Genomic DNA, 20,588 nt, shown 5'->3' with positions numbered 1-20,588 from the left:
TCAAATATTTCAGCCTCATCCTCGTGTACCAGTTTCTTCTTAATGATGTAATAATTATGTGGTAAAATGAGGAATAAAATAATTGTGATTTATTATTATTATTATTATTATTATTATTATTGTTATTATTATTATTATTATTATTATTATTATTATTATTCATTTATGTTAAATTTGAAACTGTTTTTATGCGTCTTTAAAATAGGATAAATAAATTTTAGTTAATTATAAATTTTCCAAAAATATTTAAATGATGGTACTCATGAATATCCGTAAATATTCGTAGATCCCTCAAAATCAATGGATACCTGTCTAGTGAATTCCTACATCGATATGGCACAGACACGACTATCATATTTTTTCAATGGAGCGTGTAGAGGGAGACTAATACATGTGTCCATGAATATTCATTGTCATCCATAATCATATTACATCTTAAAGAGTATAGTCACTTAAAGTTACCCCACTTTAAGAACTTTTCGCATTGTCTTCACTAACAATCACAGTTCAAAATCTATCATAGTCCACCGAAAGTAGGGTATTTTTCAAGTCAATTTTTCAAAAAATTTCACATGTCGACAATTGGGTTGAAAACTTATAGTGAAACTTCCATGTTGGCAAAAAGTTTTTCAACCATCCACATAATCTTACAATACACTTTGCATCAATGTCAATCAATGATCATATACTAACCATTAATCAACACCTTATGTAATCCTTATTGTATCAACACATCTTTGAATTTTTCATGATAAAAAACAATCATTTCATCAATTTTTTCTATTCCAAACGGCACAATAGAACTTGTGAGTGTGCTCAAAAACACCACTTTTCTTTGCTAATGTGAAAGATCAGACAAAATTATAACCATAAAGCATACTAAAAACTCATTGACGAAAACCACCATGAAAAAATAAAGCAGATAGCATACTAAAATCGATAACTATTCCCCCTGCATGCTAACGACTATACTCATAAAATTTCTTCAACAAAAAAATTATTCTCAGTTATTCGATATAATTGATGAATTTACATAGATTAAAAAATATATATAAATAAAATAGATAAAATTGTTTTTTTTTTAGTGGCTCTGTTTGATAAGCCACATTTTTTTAGCTTATAGCTTATAGTTTATAAGCTCATATGAAAATTTAGACATGTTTCATTACTAGTTTATAGTTTATTTTATTATCTTATAGCTTATTTTTCATACGTTAATTCAAACACCATTTTAACTTATAGTTTATAGCTTATCATATTTTCTTTCATTTTTATCCTTATTATTTTGACAAAAACTCTATTTTATCCTTTACAATTTATTTTAATTTAAAATAAAATAAATATCTATTAAATATTTTTTTATGTTATTTTACATTTATAAATTAGTTAAACCGTTAATTTTACCAAATATTTCAATTAGCTTATCAGCTATCGGTAATCAACTATTAGCTATAAGTTATAAGCTATCAACCATCAGCCATCAGCGTCAACCGCTATTTTTTCCAAACAGAGTCTAACAATTAGAATTTTATCTTTTAAAGGTGAACAAGTAGAATGCCGCATGTTTGAAATCACGTTCTCGTAATATGATGTTTCAACATATATCTATCTACCGATTGAGCTAACTTAATAGAAAGATAGAATTGTTTGAAAAATCGACGTAGAGAAAATAAATAACACACAACCAAAACATAAGAATTTAAGGAGAAAACTTCAAAACCTAAAAAAAAAGTTACTAGTATTATCAAATGACAACCAGAAAATAATATTATATCAAAATTATTACAATACATAATTTATTTTCAACGGCCTCCAAGTCCTCAGTACATATACATTCAAAAAAATATTTAATTATATCTCAAAACACTCTAACGCTAAAGTATAAAAGAATAAAAATATCAAATACAAGTTTAAAGTGATTTTTATTAATGCATTTTGTAATAAAGAATTTAAATCTTTTATATAGTCTCAAAATTTTCTATTCATTTACAAAACTAAACAATACTTTATATAATCCTTTATATATATATATATACATATATATATATATATATAATGACGTCTGGTGTTAAACTTACTAACATGATGTATTCGCGATAATTTTTTACTGCATATTCGTATAATAAAATTCACTATTGGATTGAAAGATATTTTCATATAGATCATCTCTATAAAATTTAACATCAATCAAAAATCATTTGATATATTAAAGAGAATGATCAAAATGAACGGTTTTGTTAAAGTTTTGTAAGACCCTAATTTTTATACATCTCGTTGACATATCAAATAATTTTCAATTGATTGTTAAATTTTATAACGATGATCTATATGATAATATATTTGAATCCAACGAAGAATTTTGTTATACATATATGTGGTGAAGAGTTATTGAATGTGTCATATTATTAAATTTGACACATTAGTGTTATTTGATCCTGATTTTATTAACACTTTTAACGGAGAATTTTATTAACACTTTTGACATATTAGTGTCATTTATTTTATATATATATATATATATATATATATATATATATATATATATATATATATTATATATATATAATATATATATATATATATATATATATATATATATATATATATATATATATATATTCAACCAACACCAACAAGAATGGCATTTTTATTAACAGTTATGTCTTTACTATTTGTATATGTATTGATTAAATGGTGCAATTGAAAAAATAATTATTATTGTATTAAAAATTAAAATAAACTCGTCACTTTAAAATATTTTTTACAAATAATTAAGTTATTTTGAAATAGAATGAATAATAAAAGTGTGAAATAATTGTGTAGAAACTTTTAACAAACCTATTTTTTTTTAGAAAAAAAAATATACATCAACTAAAATAATTATTCACTATCAATCAATCAACAATCAACAACGTATATCCCATCAAACCACGGTTACAATACAAAACTATGTTAATGACATAATAGATTAATAAATTTTTATTAAATGACAGTATATTACCTTTAGTGTTTTATATACCCGCTGTATGTAATTGGTCAAATGAAGCACAATATTCTAAACTAGTGAAATTATGATTTTACAATAATTTAGTTCTAAGTCTCTGTATGGATGATTTAGACTGTCCAGCTTGTGCTTAAGAACTTAGTACACCATTTTGGATATAGCAGCTAAATGACAAAGGCCATCATAACCCTAGTTTTTGTCTCCATCACAAACTTGGCTCCACAGTGGTCAAGTAGGCCAAGTTTAATTTACCAAATGGTTTTTCTCAATTTTATTCAAACCGAAACACCTCATTTTCATGCATTTTTTATACATAAATATTGCAAACCATTCATTAGTATCAATATTGGTCCCCTTAACATAATTGATGAGTTAAAAAGGTTTAAAATAGTGCAACCCAAAAAAGAAATATTTGTATGAGTGTTTTAATAGCAAAACATATTTTGATTCATTCCATTTCCAACAAAGACTGTGAAAACTCATAAGCCAACTACACTGTTTAGTAACTTTGGGAATGCTTGAGTTTGCCACATTTATTATCTTATTCCAAGAAATTCTTTTTCTCATAACTTTTTCTTTTGAAGGGTTATTAGAGGATAAATTGATAGTGTCAAAGAAATGGAACCTTTTATAAAAAGCTAACGCTGAGAAAACCACAGTTTTATAAGCGTGAGTGAAAAGGTAAAATAAGCTTAACAATTTAGTGTGTGTGTAATTGTGCAGAGTGAAATAGTGGTCCGTGACACATAATTAAAAGGGAAAAGAGTAAAGAGAAGAACAAAAACAAAAGGATAAGGCAAAAACTAAAAAACATGTCAACGATTAAGGAAAATTTGTGAGAATTATCTTATGTGAATCCTTTATCAAATTTTGTGCCACTGCCACACCCCACGCTCTGGTCCTTCCTTCTCCACAAATCTTAGCCTTTGGTTGGCGTCCCAAAATGCAATCAACATCAACATTATATACTTGAAGTCAATGTATAAGATGGATGAATATAACTACTTATAATGCTTTGCCTCAATAACCAGTTTGTCAAGTTTTTGAAGCCAACTTATATTTTAGATCAATTTTTATTATACAACTATTTAAGAGTGTCATAAATTGATTCAAAAATATGATAAAAAATTCATGTATTAATTAAATTAAATTCAAAATGTAACTATACATAGTCTGTTTTGAAAATACAATCATAATATTTTCTACGGGGCCAATTAGGGACCACCTGTCTCAAAAAGTCTAGCATTTGTATCCAATCTCGCCATATCCACAATCTGCTGACAGATCGACATCACGTCTCGGGTGTGATCATTTCTAACCTCCAGCATCTCCTAATTAGATGGTCGTGATTGTCTTTCAGGAACTTCTGGTGTCATTATGGGTAGAACCATGTGATGTAGTCGTCTGCATAAGCTCATTGTACAGGCTCTGAGGGATGTCTCGAAAAATAAAATAAAAACTGAGAAAATTTTGAAGATGCATCTCTGGTTGCTGGAAAACTAAAACATTGAAAAATTCAAGAGACGCATCTCCAAAATTTTCTGCAACTCATCAGCTCCGTCAATAGCAGCAATGCAGACATGGAAACCAAAAAAATATTGCATTGATCATCATTTTCAGCCAACTATCATGTTTTACACTATGTATAAATTATCAATCATCTAATTTATATTCATTTCCTAAATTAACCATCAATTTCTACTCATTTACTCCCTTCGTCTCACAATGAGTGACTTAATTGACCATGAGTGACTTAATTGACCACTTCACACATATTAAGAAAAATGAATAAATGAAAGAGAGAATGATATTGAGAATGATGAGAATAATACTCATTTTTTTCCTTTTTAAGTGTCATTTTTTAACTTTTTACACATATCAAGAAATCTAATCATTATTTTTACTTTTCAAATAATAACTTTCACATATAATACCCTAAATTATTTATTACATTTATTTTAATTTTTCTCTCTATGTAACCTAGATGTAATTTTGACAAAAGTGCAATTAATATTATTACCTTGAACCTTACAAATGACAATTAAAAAGAAACAAAAAAATTTCAAAAAAATGACAATTATAAGTTATAAAGGAACGAAGAAAGTATTAATTAAAAGGTAAAATTAAAAAAGTGCTTTGAAAATTAAAATAGATCATTCATTTTGGGACACTCCTTTATTCTAAATGTTGAATGATGTTTCTGATGTTGAGTACACAAAAACTCAAAAATTATTCAAAACATCAAAAAAAAACTTTCAATTTTTACTTTGCTTAAGTGTTGAATGATGTTTCTGATGTTGATTGAAGTTCCTTTGACCTTGGTTGCTTGATTTTGGTGATGAAAAAAATTTGAGAGTTTGAAGAGTTTTTGAAAAATAAGAGAAATGAGGAAGGAGAAGGATTCTGACACAATTTAAGTTTCAAAATGTTTTGGAGATGCATCTCTGACTTTATTCCAAAGATGCATCTCCGAAATATTTTAACATTAACTTAGACTTGAGTGCGTTCAGAGACATTTAAGTATTTTCACGTGATGACTAAAAAAACATATAGAATGCATTAAAAAAATTCCAAAGAACCCCCTCATATGCTATTTATTCTTTTACTTCGTAATATATTGGATATTTGTTTTTCAATCGGATAGACTTAACTGATAATTTAGTCATTGTTCACTGCATAACATGAATTAAAACTTTAAGTGAATAGGTGATCGCAAGCGTAAACAATTTCTCTAACCACCGGAAATCTTCTCAAAATGGAATACCATAGGAAGTCAAACGAAAGTTTCCAACAAAACCTAAAGTATTGTTGAAAATTAAGGGTTTGCATTAAAAACTGTGCTTCCAAGCTAAGAAAAGGAATGGAAAAAAGTTTCTTGTCACTAAACTCGGTAGAAGGTAAAGGGCATGGGGATTAACCAAAGGAGGTAGTGTCAGGTTTTGGGTGTTATTTGCATATCCAAGCTTTTCAAAAGTATATTTATAAGTTGCAGCAGTGTTAAGGTACAATACATCCCATTTGCCTACTCTTTTAAATATCCCTCTGTTGCAAAAGGAGACAAACTAAAAGCCTCTTCTATTCTCTTTCTCTCTCCCCCTGTCAACATACTTGAATATGTCATCTTCCACCAGGGAATATTGGTAATAATTGCCTAAACTTTCTTTTCCTTGCTATTGCTACACTTTTTCCTTCCCTTGCAAATCATCACAATCTCCAAATAGGACGCTAATATTCTTTGGATCATGGACGCTGATATTCTCTGTCGACCCACTTCAAAATTAATCTCTATAAGGTCATGTTCGACTGTGATAAACAAAGTAGAATCCTGGGGGTTTATATTTAAGCACCATCATTCTGTTTCAAGCTGCAAAATCTAAATATTCAAGACAATACTACAAAAGTCAACCGAGAAGAAAGCAGCAGGATGCACATATTAATGAAATGACAACAAATATAACTAAAAATGATAGAAGTATTCGCGGTACCATCTGATTTGCTGACTCTATTTCTTTAATAAGTAAAAATTTATTAACACCAGGTAATCAAAGCACAAAACACGCATATAATCTTAAGCAATTCTCTGGTCAGGTCCCTGTTTCAATTCAAGAACACATTATTTCATGCATATAATTGTTCCTCGCCAAATGTTAGATGTTAAATCATACAGAGAAACATCTTGTGAACTAGTGTAGCTAGTTCAAATTGGGAGTTTCTTTACTTAGGGAATATTAAATGGTGGGGTCAAAGAATCGTTACAATATACTACAATTTGATTAGTTAATTCAGTGTATCAATCACAAAAGGGCTAGGGCACATACAACTGATACTACCTATACAACACTAAACACAGTTCAAATGTGTAATAATCATACATTGAACTGTAAACTGACAAATAAAAGTACATATCCAAGAAAGAAAAGCTTTGGTTTCAAATATGCATCAATTTGCTCTTCAGAGATACCTTGGTGGGCCAACTCATCCATAAAGTTCTCTTAGCATCTCATCTGAACCCTGGCTTTGAGCTTTCTAGATTCACCCCCACAAATTTGTCCAATACATTCTTAAATGCCTGAACCATAAATGAAAATAAAAGGTAAGAAATGAATAGAGAATTATTATTTTCATTCCATGCACTTCAAAGTGAGCGCATTTCCTCAATTTGTTTAACATCTAATAAAATTAGCTTTCATTAGTTTAATTAATATGTTTTACATTTAAACGACCATCTTTGTGTCTACACTACAAAAATTTAATAAATAACTGCATATTCTCTTTAATACATGAAAGTGAAATTAAAGTCTCAATGCACATGCAGGGCAACCAATGCCAGAGACTCGTGCACTGAAACAATGATGAGGATAGAGACAATAAAAAAGAAAAGATACCATCATCAAAGTATATTTAAGAAATCAAAAATATATATATGAACAAGTCAGTCAAAATTGTCCAAATCAATTAATACTGACTGAGAAATAAGAAAAACAGTTTGTTTGGTCAGAAATCATAATGAGTTTGAATCCAAATTTAAAATGACACACACAATACAAAAAATATGCCATCACTGTAAAGGTCGTGCATAAAATAATATTGCTCGATTACTACCCAAAAAATATGGATGGATGTGAAAATGCGGAAAATGCGTCAAATGCTAGAACTTAAGTTAGAGTAGCATGAATTACATGAAATGCATATTAATTTTGAATAATGTAATTCTTTTCATATAGTAATAGCACAGATTGCAAAAGTGATTTCAACCGCTTTCTGATGCCCATTTATTTTTCATGAAAATATAGGCGCAACAATCAAAAATGAAATATCGATAGCTTCCCAGTGTTCCACACATCATTGGCCACTCCATGATATGTCTAAAATGTATCCCTCCGACTGCAACTATCTAATAAATATGTCATATAATGGACTAACAAATAATACAAATACATTAATATAATGTTTAGACACAGAACGAGACTGAAGTAAATTATCAAAACGACATCACAAATGATGTGGTCAAATATTTCAAGGCATGTGGAAAACTTGATCTTTAAGTCACATCCCATGATAGACCCGTTATAGGGAAAATTACCATTTTGTCAATTTAAAAATGCATCATAAAAGGAATATAAGGGAAAGCAAGGGGAGAAAGTGAGCAAGCTGTGGGATCGTTCTATAAGCCCAGACCAGGAGAACAATGGGCCAGAAAAAGTGGGGCTACAAAGATATGCAAAGAACCAAGGATTAACCAAGTAAAAACAGAATGGGAGGGAGAGAATCAGTTTGATACATTAGAGGAGGAAAAGGATTGGATAGTAATGGAGAGGCTTGGCCTTAGTGAGGGTTGTTTTCTCCATTGGGAGAGCAGTATATTTGTCTTGCATTTTCATCCATTGTAAGGAGCGTTGCTCCATTGATAGCACATTCAATACAATCTAACATCTCCATTCCAATGTTGGCTCAGCTTATTTGTTTTTGTTTGACCATTTTATTCTGGGTTTCTTAGTTTCTATCCTATCATTTAAGCACTACTTACTAGCAATTAAAACAAAAGGAGTGCATTGTACTAAGGAAAGAAAAAATGGGTAATCAACTATAGTTTATGGATGTCTTTCACCTAACTAGACTAACTTGTATTACTTGAACAACATGAACAAAAGAAAGTCATAATTCCCCCGTTATCTTTTAAAGTCTGTCAGCTGGTTTGTGGCTTCATGATCTCAAAAGAGAGTATGAAGTACAAATGTTTGACTTGCTTACTAGTCGCAATCCTAATATCGAAAAATATTTCAAATGACCTATAAATGTTTAAAGTTTAGAGAATGAGCAACATTAAATACCCATAGTACACAACTACAAGCAGAAATACATTTTGCCTGCAAAAAAAAAATTGTTTCTATTAAAGTGAAACCATTTGTTAAGTTTTTAATGACGACAAACCTTATGAAACAAAATATAAATTATTATGAAACTTGAAATTATTGGTGAGTATTAGAAGTGTATAACAAAAATATCCTAAGCATTGCTCCTCATAAGAGCCCACCTTGTGAGATAAGATTTGGTTGTTATTGTTGAGCTCATCAGAAAACGTTATATGGTGCATCAGGAAATTCACAAGAACAAAAAACTGGCTTGGGTGAGTCATTATCAGAAAACTCAGAAGTACTTCATTGGAAAATTGTATTTTGTAAAAAAAAAACTTAAGAGCCAGAAGATATACATCAGAGCAAATACATTTGTTAAGAGTCCTACATTGGACAATATATGGCCTGAACATGTGTTTACAAATGGGGGCAGTCCTCACTCTACCAACCGGTTTTGTAGGGTTGAGTTAGGCCCAATCACACATTCTTAATATGGTATCAGAGCCTCGTTTAAGATCCGGTGGACCACCCACCATTTATTTCCACGATCCAGATGTCCAGTCCTGGGCGTGAGGGGGTGTGTTAAGAGTCCTACATTGGACAATATATAGCCTGAACATGTGTTTATAAATGGGACAGTCCTCACTCTACCAACCGGTTTTGTAGGGTTGAGTTAGGCCCAATCACACATTCTTAACAACATCAAAAGATTTGGTGGATGAAGTTTTGAAGTGAAGGATGAATCATAATACTATGATGGAATATCCCAAGAAATGATTTTTTTATGCTTCAAAAGACTCAGAACGGTAACCATACAAAAATTGTCTTGACCATTTTCATTATCAGAAAACACAGAGCATCAGAAGACCGGTAACCTTTGAGAAGAAAATCATAGTGAGAAGTTCAAATCTGAGAAGAATTAGAGTTCAGAAAATTGAGGACAGAAGAGTTAAGAAAATTCAATAAACCAAATCAGAAAATAATATCAGAATGTTGAAACCAAGTTTGACTTACGAATCAGGCAAAAAAGAACAAAGGAGTACTAGCACAACACCCAGCTGTCTTTAATAACTAGGAGCATCTGTTTGGAGTTGTCTAACGGTATAAAAACAGGTCTTGCACACTACTTTGAAGAAAAGATCTTGCCCAACTACTGGCCAAATGCTATCATATTAGTTCGATCTTATTTTCATCTCTTCACTAGCTCATTAGATGTTGATGAAAAATAGGAGTTGTCTCTTAGTTCTGGAAGTGTGTATCTACTCCAAGTATTGTGTGTGAGCTGTAAACACCAAAGCCCATTTTTGTACAGTATTTTGGTTTTACCCCAAGCTATTAGGTTGGTTACTATTGGCTGATAGGTGTGTTACTGTGTAGCCTAGAAAGGCTACTATCTAGGATAAGAATTATTATAAGATATTGCATGAAGAGACTGTCCAGGACACACAATACTTCAAGGTGAAGCATGATAAGGCTGTGGAAAAGAATGCCTGTAAATAATAAGCTTTTTGTTACATAGTGAAAGACCCAATTGTGTGTGGGGATTAGTTGTAGTCAAAACTTGTGTGGATGAAACCAATATATATCATGTGCATTTCTCCCTTCCTTGCTCTATTTTAAGTTTAGTGAATTTGCACTGTTGTTAACACAAATTGTCCTTTCATCAGAAATTGGAAACTGGTCTTCTCAAGAACATTTATTACTACTAGTTCAGAAATTTCAGTTTAGCTAAAACCTTGTTTTAGAACTGAAGCAAACACATTTTGACAAGGTATTAATTACTGTAAACTACTTTTCACATAAGCATAATACTGAATTGATTTTTACCATCTTAAAATACATCGGAAAACAGTTTCAGTGTATATTAGAAAACTTGGTTTCTGTGATCCATCATTCCATCAGAAAACTTGTGTTGCTTTAGTCTGTTGCATCATTAGAAGACTTAGTCTTTTGAACTAACTTCAAGTTTTCTTAGGTACTTGTACTGCTTGAGTGAAAGCCGGAATTTTGGTTTAACAGGTTTTTGTGTGACTCTAATTACACACCAGAGAAAATTTGGAACAATAATTTCCAAAAGATAAAGCTAGAGCACAGCTCCTCAATTACCTGTTGAGTAAATAGCTCCTTCCCCTTTAGAATAGAATTCATTGCTGCAGTTTGATCATCAAATGCACCGTAGAAAGACTCATAGAATTTACTCCTGTAGGGACCAAAATAGTAGCATGTTATCTTCTTGACAACCAAGTACATGAAAAACTTAAGAAGATAGTATATATTAGAAAGTACCGATCTTCCCCAAGAACTTGTTCGTCCATCTCATCGAATTTCCGAGTAAGAACCTCAATTCCAACTGGTGAAAGTACATGTAGAACAAGAGCCTCTAAAGTTCTTGGAAAGTTGCTCTGAAAACCGAAAATAGTCCACCAGGTTTGAAATCTAAAACTTTAAAATGTTTAACAGATAGCTACAATTTATGATTACATACAAGGAAATAAATAGTATGTAATTTGAGTTAAAGCAGTAGCAGTAGCCCCAATGTTATCGATAATTAGAAAAATTACTGAAAGCATAGATTGATATGAAAATTGAAAGAAGTGACAGACGCCCAATTAAAATCATGTCACAATGCCCTATGATAAATCATGTCTAATGACAGATCATTTAAGTTTAAATCATTTTAATGGTTGAGCTAATGACTTTCATTGATCTCCTTCCACCTCTAATAATTAGAGTATCCTCCATATGATCTACTAACTTTACATAGTCTTTTACAAATAGTTCACTTTTAAGTAGGAAAGATATTATCATTGGAAGGTCATCACATGATCATTCCTGAGAGAATGAGAAAAATTAAACCAATGTATTTGTCAACTTGCAAGGAAAACCCCGATTGAAATGATCAACCAGAGATGCTTTGTTGTACCAACAATAACTATGTCTAATCATAACTGATAACTAAAACACCCACACCATGGTTCATAGTAGAAATATGCATAAATAAAACAACTTTTCAGACATTTGTAAGTTGTGCAGATAATGAAAACTCACTGCCATAGCAAGAAAGACATTTTGGAGAATTTGTGGTTCAACGTCCCAGAGAAGTTTAGCAGGTGGATCATCTCTCAAGTCAGCAGACACTATTTTCTCACATTTCTCATCTTCTATATTCTCATTATCATTAATAGAAGTTGACAGTGATTGCTGATCCTGACTGGCGGTAACACTGCTGTGAACTAAAGACACAAGTTCGTGAAGCACCTGGACTGCAGCAGGTTTTAATTCAAGCAACGTGTTGCCCTCTTTAAGTTTTTTCTCCTTTAAATCCATTTCTTTTGGCATCTGACTGCAACTTTCATCAGCGCGGCCTGGTAATCAGATAATCAAGATCAGTTAGACCTCAAAAAACGATAAGCTGGAATTTTAGTTTTCTTGTGAGAAAATCATAGTGTAACTATATTAAAGCCATCTTCTATTTAACTTACTTGCTTGTCCATTATTCGGGAGCTTGTACACACACATCCTTGTTACTCCCATCCCCAACTTAAGCAGTTGTTGATCCTGTCCTATATTGAAAAAAACATGTCATAAGCTCATTACAAAAACTACTAATTCATGGAGAGGGGGAAAAACAATTTAACTCAATGAGCTTTGATAAGCTAGAAGAATATAGACAACACCCCTCCATTCTCTACACTCTGGAACAAAATTCTCAAGAGATAAATAGACGGATGCTCAAAAGGCTCATGCTCCCTGTAGTTAGTGACTATTATTAGTTACTGTCAATATTCCTAGAATGTACAGCATCTTAGAATAGTGATGATTAATTAAACATTCAAATGTATTTATTGTAACACCATTATTATAAATACAAGGTGGCATGGTATGATTGAGATATTGGAAAGATTCCAAGTCAAGTCCCACATTGGTTAGACATAAAAATGCATCAATTTTATAAGCAAAAAACATCAATTTTATTTCATTTAAGCATTTTACTCAAAAAAAATGCATCTTTTCTAAGGTAAAATTAAATGCAAGTTGCATTTGATTTTGTTTTCTCTCTCATTTTTTCCATAAACAACAACCAATTAAATTTGCTTTTACATATTCATAAAAGATATTCCAAAAATGACACAAATTTAACTTTTTTAATAAGTGTGAATATTATTTATTTATTTTTGCTTATAAATCGTTACGGAGGGAGTAGTCGGTAAGTTTTATGCTGCCAAGTGAAACTCCACACAAAAAGGAAGGAAAAGAATAGCACTTAAAGAAGCTACACATCTGAAGAATTTTGAAAAAGGAAATTCTGTATATAAGTGCACGCATACACATGTACATGTATAGAAGCATTCACAAGTAGTTGATACAAGAGCAAGACTGAAATATCAGTTTTCTTCCATATTCATTCTTCAACCCCACCAAAAAACAAATGAAATAGTAATAGTGTAGGCTTTGCTGATGTTTTTTTGCAGTAAAGGACATGTACAAAATAAGCACATACCATCTCTTTGTCAATCAATCTTTGAATGCATCCATTAAATCAGCAGGTAAATGGTATTTGAAAAGAAAAATAATAACATTCAAACGTCAGTTTATCACATAATACTCGGTGAGAGTTTTAAACTGAGAACTACAACATTACCAATACCTTCTCAATATTCTGCGTAAATAATAAGCATCCATATGTTCCAACATGCAAGACATTGTGTTGGATCTCCACCACAAGTTAATAGCAATAGTCAAATCATCACTGTCTACCTGGTGGAACCTACAGCATAAAACAGTAATGAAATAGAGAACAAGACTATTGTGTAAAAGAAACAGATTCTCTAAAGGATATACAAACTAAGGAAAATTTGTTGAAACCATTTTGAACAGCAAATATAGACATTACTACAAAATACGGTTGGGTGGCATGAAGTTGTTGAGACCCCCACTTTGATTGTAATATGGCCTAAGAAGTGCTTATATATGGGAGGCATCTCTACCTTATTTTATAGGGTTCGTTTAGTTCCAACTCAAATCCTATAACATGTGCTTTTATCTAAGTGCTTGAACAACGCACTTTCAAATGTATCCATTCTAACCAATAACCAATGAATGGTAAGGATCGTGACTCTGGGTGTGGAGTCAAGGAAAATATGACATAATGCAAAGATATAGAAGTGAAATAAGCGAGAGTAGTTAGCAATTGCAGGTAAGTGAACCCCCTTAGACTTGTAAACTGCTATTTTGAGAAAATGCCTAAAGGTGACAAATGCGCAAAGCTCAAATTAGAAAATCAAAACACACCAACGTTTCCAAATTTGACAAGCATGAACCAAATGCACTTTACATATTAATCATCTTCATCAAAAGTATCAAACAAATATCCAGTACAGAATTCCCAGAAAACAATCAGACAAGTTAAGCTATTCTCATATGACACAAAGGTTCCCTGGTTCAAGCCTACCAGCCTGCACCACGTCTGCCATATACGGAAGGGAAATAGTCTACTTAGAAACTGAAATTACTTTGATGATTTTAGACCTTACCAGCCTTCAGGAATGAAAAGTGCATCGCCGGCCTCCAGAACAACCTTTTGTGCAAACTCCATTGAGCATTCTGCCCTTGGATAAATCGAGTAATCGGGGTTTTCCAAAGCAACCAAACTGCCACATGAATTTTATTGGAAAAACAGAAGACATAATGAGGCATTATTAGAATATAAAAGATATGTTGGTGAGCTGTGTTTTGAGGACTGGACAATAGGAGCTATATTGTTCTCACACTATCAAATAGTAATACACTGTGTTTACTACATCAATACATATAGAGGTCTCTTGACAATCATTGAGTATACCTGTGATTGGAAGCTTCTCCGTAAATAGGCATTGGGTAGAGTGAGGGACTAGCAGAAGGAGGCCACAAAACAACTGCACAGAATTTGATTTTGTTAAAAGACATAAAGGGATCAAGGCTTGAGGAAGAACAGAAGGTAGGGCCAAAATATTTCGAATAAGTAACTAAGAACTCTGGAAAGGATTTTTGCAAAGTCATTAACAGAAAATGGACAGTATGAGGCCAATAGAGTTCTAAAACTCCACTGTATTTTTTTATTTACTATCACATAACTTTAGACAGAAATAATTTAAAGCATCAGTAAGCTAATGCAAGTGCTGAAAATTCCTACATAATTGATAGCATATTGCTGACAAGGAACACCTCCACTTCTGCATGGCAAAAAAACTCATGCTGGGAGATAATAGGATAGGATAATAGGTCATAACAAGAAGAGGAAGACATATACCTTACCTTGTTTGCGGCCAGAAACTATGCACAAAAGATTGTGGAGTGGATCGTAGTGAGTACTTGATCTAGATTGTGCATTGTTCATCCACAAATTTATAGAAGACAGTTCTTTTGCTCCCAAAATGGGAGGCTGCAGAAAACAATATGATTAAATTATAACTTTTATAAATAAAAGTCTCTACTATGACGAACTATAGACTACAAAATAAAATGGCAGGCAGAAATAGACTAACCAACTGAATGTCTTCCCTTAGGGTTCCCAATTGAACCTTCTCCTCACGATCACGGTTCATGATCGGCACCTATAGTACAATCAACAAAATCATTTTCACAAGACTGTAACTAATAATATTTGCGGTCAAAAAAAAGTAATGTTGCATATTCAATGCATTGAAAATTATAGAGGAACCTACAAGGAACCCAAAGAAAATATATCATTTCAAAACTATAATGACATCAAACTATCAAAATACCGCAGCCGGAGCAATGCAAATATAGAGTTGATTTCAACATTAAAAGCAATTATGAAAAAAAAAACTTGGTAATATTGTCAAAAACAATATAAGTCAATTTTTATGAACCAACTGGCATATGTTATTTCATATTGGAGTTTGAACCTGCGCTAAGTAAATTTGTTCAGGAACATCTTCCAAGGACAAATAATCATGTTGTGTGTGATCCGTTTGCGAGGCAACAGAATGATCATCATCTAAATGTTGATGTTGTTGCTCAGTTTGCATATGTATCCGTTTCTTACACAAATCAAGGAACATGGAAAATGGTAGAGGAACCTACAAGGAAAAGAAGAGAAAAAAGATCAACTTAACATCACCACATAATCTCATATCTCACTCTCATATAATACACCGGTATTGTTTGGCTTATTTCAGTTTATGTACTAGTATAAGCACTTGCGAAACTACGAAAATCGCTTACGACATGTCTATATGCTATTTCTAGCTTATTTTCATAAGTTATCCAGAATAGCTTATGAAAAACAAATTATAGCTTAATTGAAAACATTTTTATGGAATTAGCTTTACATATAAACACAACAATGATTAATAATTAATGCACTAGTCAATTAAGCTACTAATCCAAAATGTCCATAATCCACATGAGAAAAAGCAAATAGAGTGTTGTAATTACCCTCTCATGACTTCCAAGATCACCATAAAAGATAGGTGCAGATGAAGATACCATAGCCTCCACCATAGCAGACCCTACCCGTTCTTGCAAGTAATCGAGGCCACCGTTCCGTGGGTTCCAAAGAGAGAACGCTCTCCAATTCTTGATGCAACCACACAAAACCTTTTTAGGTTAAGAAAATGAAATATTAGTAATTAGGTTAAGAAAATCAAATGATGATGATAAAAGATAAGAGAAGAATCGGAGAGTGTTGTTTTTGTTTACAGCGGGAACGTTTTGAGCTTCAATAAGAGACTCGAATTCCTTGGCGGTGTGAAGTTCTTCGTATCTTCGGATTTGAATGCACTCTTCCATGTGTTCAAAGACGTTTCTGGTTGGGTTGATTCAACTTTGAAGGAATTTTCAGTTTCTGATTTCAGGAAGAGGAAATGAAGTGCAACTTAGGAACAGTGATGATCACGGTGTCAGTAGCAACACTTTCAGGCTACAAACCGGACATTTAACTTCACACCCCCACTTTGATCCGGCACTCCCATCGCCTTTCAAAAAATTTGAAATTTACAGCCCAGAGATGCGGAATTGAAATTATTGGGTCGATATTGGAAATTTGGAGTTAGTATCCGAAATTTCAAAAATAATGAATAATATATCAAATTTTTTAAAATTTTTTGGTGTTTTCATGAAATGTTTATCGGGAATTTCAATATTTTCAGTACAAAATCTCATTGAATATATCGAAATCTGTAATTTACGGTAGTTATAAAAATCTGGTTTTATATCGAAAATTCTGAAATTTCCAGTATATATACCATGGGAATTTTACCGGAAATTTTGAAATTTCTGGTATGTACCAAAACTTTGTTTTATACCAGAAGTTATGAAATTTCCGATAAATATTTCATGAAAATACCGGAATTTTTGAAATGTTTGGTACAAAATACTAAAGATTTTGAAAATTTTGGTATTGCACGGAAATACAAAGGCAGAGACGGCACTAATGCAGGGAGAACTGTTGATCGAGCGGTAGATCGGGCTAAGGCTGATATGGGTGCTGAGGTTGAGTCTTCCCGGATACGGGCTGGACGAATGGTCCCAACCAGTTCACACCAGAAACGGTTGGCTGAGCAGGGATCAGTTTCGGGTACCTCTTAGCACTCGATGCCGACTGGTACGGCCAGTAGAGCAGTCTAGATATGAGGTGGTGTCAGATGTTGTTGTTGTTGATGGAGTGGTTGAGGAGGTTGCATATCTGGTTGTTGTTGTTGAGGATGTTGGTTTGGAGGAGGTTGCTCGGGTGGTCCAGCTAGATGTTGATGTTGTTGATTTGGTCTCATCTGTTACTGCTGACATGGAGGTTACAGCTCTTTCAACCGAGCCCTTTATGCACACTGATGGAGGATTTCCTTGAGGACTCATTGACCAGTCAGTGCTTACCGAGTATGTTGACCATGTGGCGTTACGACTATGGAAGGGAGATGTATATGTCTTTTATGTTTAACCTTAATTTGTTTATTATTGTGTCATGAAAGCTAAATGTTAATTTGTTTATATTTGTTTGTCACAAGAGCGTCTCACACTGAAGGTGACATCGCACGGGTCGAAGATGAAAGACTTCCTGAAGATTCTGATGCCTGAGCAGGTCAGCCGGATTATACAGGACTTTCAGTTGCTTGATTTTGCCCATTGTTCCCTCATCATGCTTGACGTTCCACTACTTAGTTCTTTTGTTGAGAGATGGCATAAGGAGACATATTCATTTCATCTTTCGTTTGGAGAGATGATTATCACTCTAGATGATGTCTCCACATTGTTCCATCTCCCCATCGACGGTAGATTCTGGACAGCTCCGTACTTAGCATGTCCCTTGCATATCGGTTGTTGCACGAGATTTGGGAGTGTCTAAGGCGACTGTGCAGGAGGAGTTTGGCGTCAACAGGGGTGCACATCTTCGTATGTCTTGGCTTCGGAAGACGTACGACGAGCTTGTAGTGGCTGGGAGTTATGAGGTTGCTGTTAGGGCGTACATGCTACATATAGTAGCATGTACTCTCTTTGCTGGCAAGTCTGATGTTTATATTGATGTCTGATACGTGTGCCTCTTCAGTAGGCTCGAGGACACCATTTGGGCCTAGGGGTGTGTTGCGTTGACACTTCTCTATACAACCCTTGGAGTTGTGACGATCTTTGAGACCAAACAACTCGCTGGCTATTTGAGTTTGTTATAGGTATACTTGAAATTATTAGTTGTTGTTGATTTCTTATTTGATTGTTACAAATAACATTTCTTATTTATTATATATTTTGTCTCTGTTTTGATATCAGTGTTGAATATACGAGCACTTCCCCAGCATATGTGACATAAGGGTACAATATTGCCCAGTGGGGTCCCCACGGGTGAAGAGATGGAAGGCCAAGCAGACACATCCTGGTGGTGTTGTTGAGTACAAGAGGAGGCTCGATGCGCTGACTATAGATTATGTCATCTGGACACCATACACTGGTCATGAAGTTCATTGTGAGTTCGAGGAGTCGTCATTATATTCAGGTTATATGCAGTGGGAGACCAGACTGGCGAGAGATGTGGTATCATCCGGAAGCCGGAACTCTACGGAGGTGAAGCTCTGTTAAAGTACATTTCTGCATTAATCAAAAATTGAGGAAGAGACATTTTTTGAGATGTTTTTATCAAACATGTGACCCCTTATTTATACAACTTTGCATTTACTCTAAACCATACAAAATTGTGGGTACAATCACGATCATCCAAACTTGTCGGCGAAATCATAAACGTCCAAAAAATCAAAAAAATAACCCTACCGGAAATTTCATTTAGGTTGAAATTTCTGGTAGCCACATGTAAATTTCAAATTTCAAAAAATTAATGAAACAAATCGGAATTTTTGAAATATCCGATATACTACAAATTTAAAATGTACTACCGAAAATTTTGAACTGTACTGAAAATTTTGTTAAGACTATCAAAAATTTCATTCGGAATTTTCAACTAATTTTCAGTCATGGGCAGTTTGGGCAATATGAAAGAATGGGGGTTCTAGGTATAATTTGGGGGATGTCAGGAAGAACTCTTCGGTTTCAGAGTTCTCGTGGGCTCCTCTAACAAGTTCGGAGCTTTTGGGCTCGGGGTTTTCCTCGATTTAAAAGGGAGTTACTATTTAGATCATCCTATTTTAGATTTTTTGTTCCAAGTTCGAAGTTCTTGAGCATTTTCATTAAAAAAAATCACTTGTACATTTCGAAGTCCAAAATTTTAAATATGGATATGTACTAATCACCAAAACTAAATTTTACTTTTTCAAACTTTAAGTTTTAAAAGACTAAATTGTAACATCTATTTTGATATGACTTTGATGGACATATCATAAGAAGTAGCGATAACTTTAAGTGTCTTGAATTCATATATTTTATAAATAGGGGTTCACTCAACAATATGATCATTCAATCTAAATTATCTTATTGTTACTTGCCCATATTCTATCATTCAATTTAAATCATCTCATTTGTTATTTGCTCACGTTCTACCTTACTTATATGAATAAGGTGCTTAGGCTACGATCATCAAAGTTATGAGGTCACATCGCCACTCCTAGTTGTTCATCCTTTGTATTAATGCGGGAAAAATAGCCCTCATCGTGGGGTCCGGTAAAATTTACTTAGACTTCAATACCTCATGATGATGAAGGTCATATAAAGTTGGGATCCTCGATTGCCATCTTAAGAAGAACCAAATTATCAAATTCTCAATTCCAAGGTCCATAATTAAGGGTATGGGAAGCACGCCAATGATGATGAAAACTCTAGATGTCGTCACTCGCACACGCCAATGAGACATTTCAACCAATGTGAAAGGTCCAAACATCAAAATATTGTCACCCAAACGTCGAAACAATGAAGAACATGCACCATGAAACACTATAGATGATATGAGGGCATATATTGAAATACTTTAAAAAAAGGTGTCTATGATTGAGGAAATGAACAATAGACATCGAGATAATTCATCTACCAAAAATGATGGAGATAGTGTTTCCCATTTAGAATCAAGAAGTGTAGCATCAGTTTGATGAGCACCAATGAGGATGAATTAGAAGGAATAGTTTATGTAACTTCCTTCCACTAACTAGATCAATGAAGAGCCAATATTTATATGGTTTGGACTGCCTACTATGGAGGAATATAATGTGAATCACTACGCCAAACAAGACCTTAGACAGCGCTTTTTTTAGCCTTAGACAGCGCTTTAAAGCGCTGTCTAAACCTCCGCTGCTAAA

The 20,588-nt window shown here is 33.1% G+C and overlaps 1 protein-coding gene across 1 annotated transcript; it reads right to left on the bottom strand.

The window, feature by feature from the left end:
* Positions 1–6,753: 6,753 nt before the first annotated feature.
* Positions 6,754–16,892, bottom strand: LOC127092461 (lysine-specific demethylase JMJ31). Its single transcript, XM_051031338.1, has 14 exons — positions 16,564–16,892; positions 16,300–16,461; positions 15,768–15,941; positions 15,384–15,452; positions 15,154–15,280; positions 14,702–14,774; positions 14,394–14,510; positions 13,508–13,627; positions 13,361–13,379; positions 12,342–12,417; positions 11,908–12,224; positions 11,146–11,261; positions 10,966–11,059; positions 6,754–7,073 (listed from the first exon to the last, which is right to left on the bottom strand). The coding sequence occupies exons 1-14, from the start codon at positions 16,651–16,653 to the stop codon at positions 7,005–7,007; spliced, it is 1,623 nt and encodes a 540-aa protein (XP_050887295.1). The 5' UTR covers positions 16,654–16,892; the 3' UTR covers positions 6,754–7,004.
* Positions 16,893–20,588: the final 3,696 nt, after the last annotated feature.

The sequence above is a fragment of the Lathyrus oleraceus genome, chromosome 6 (assembly GCF_024323335.1).
Source record: "Lathyrus oleraceus cultivar Zhongwan6 chromosome 6, CAAS_Psat_ZW6_1.0, whole genome shotgun sequence".
Lineage (NCBI taxonomy): Eukaryota > Viridiplantae > Streptophyta > Magnoliopsida > Fabales > Fabaceae > Lathyrus > Lathyrus oleraceus.
Note: the sequence above shows the minus strand (reverse complement) of the source record. Positions and strands in the feature narration are given on the sequence as shown.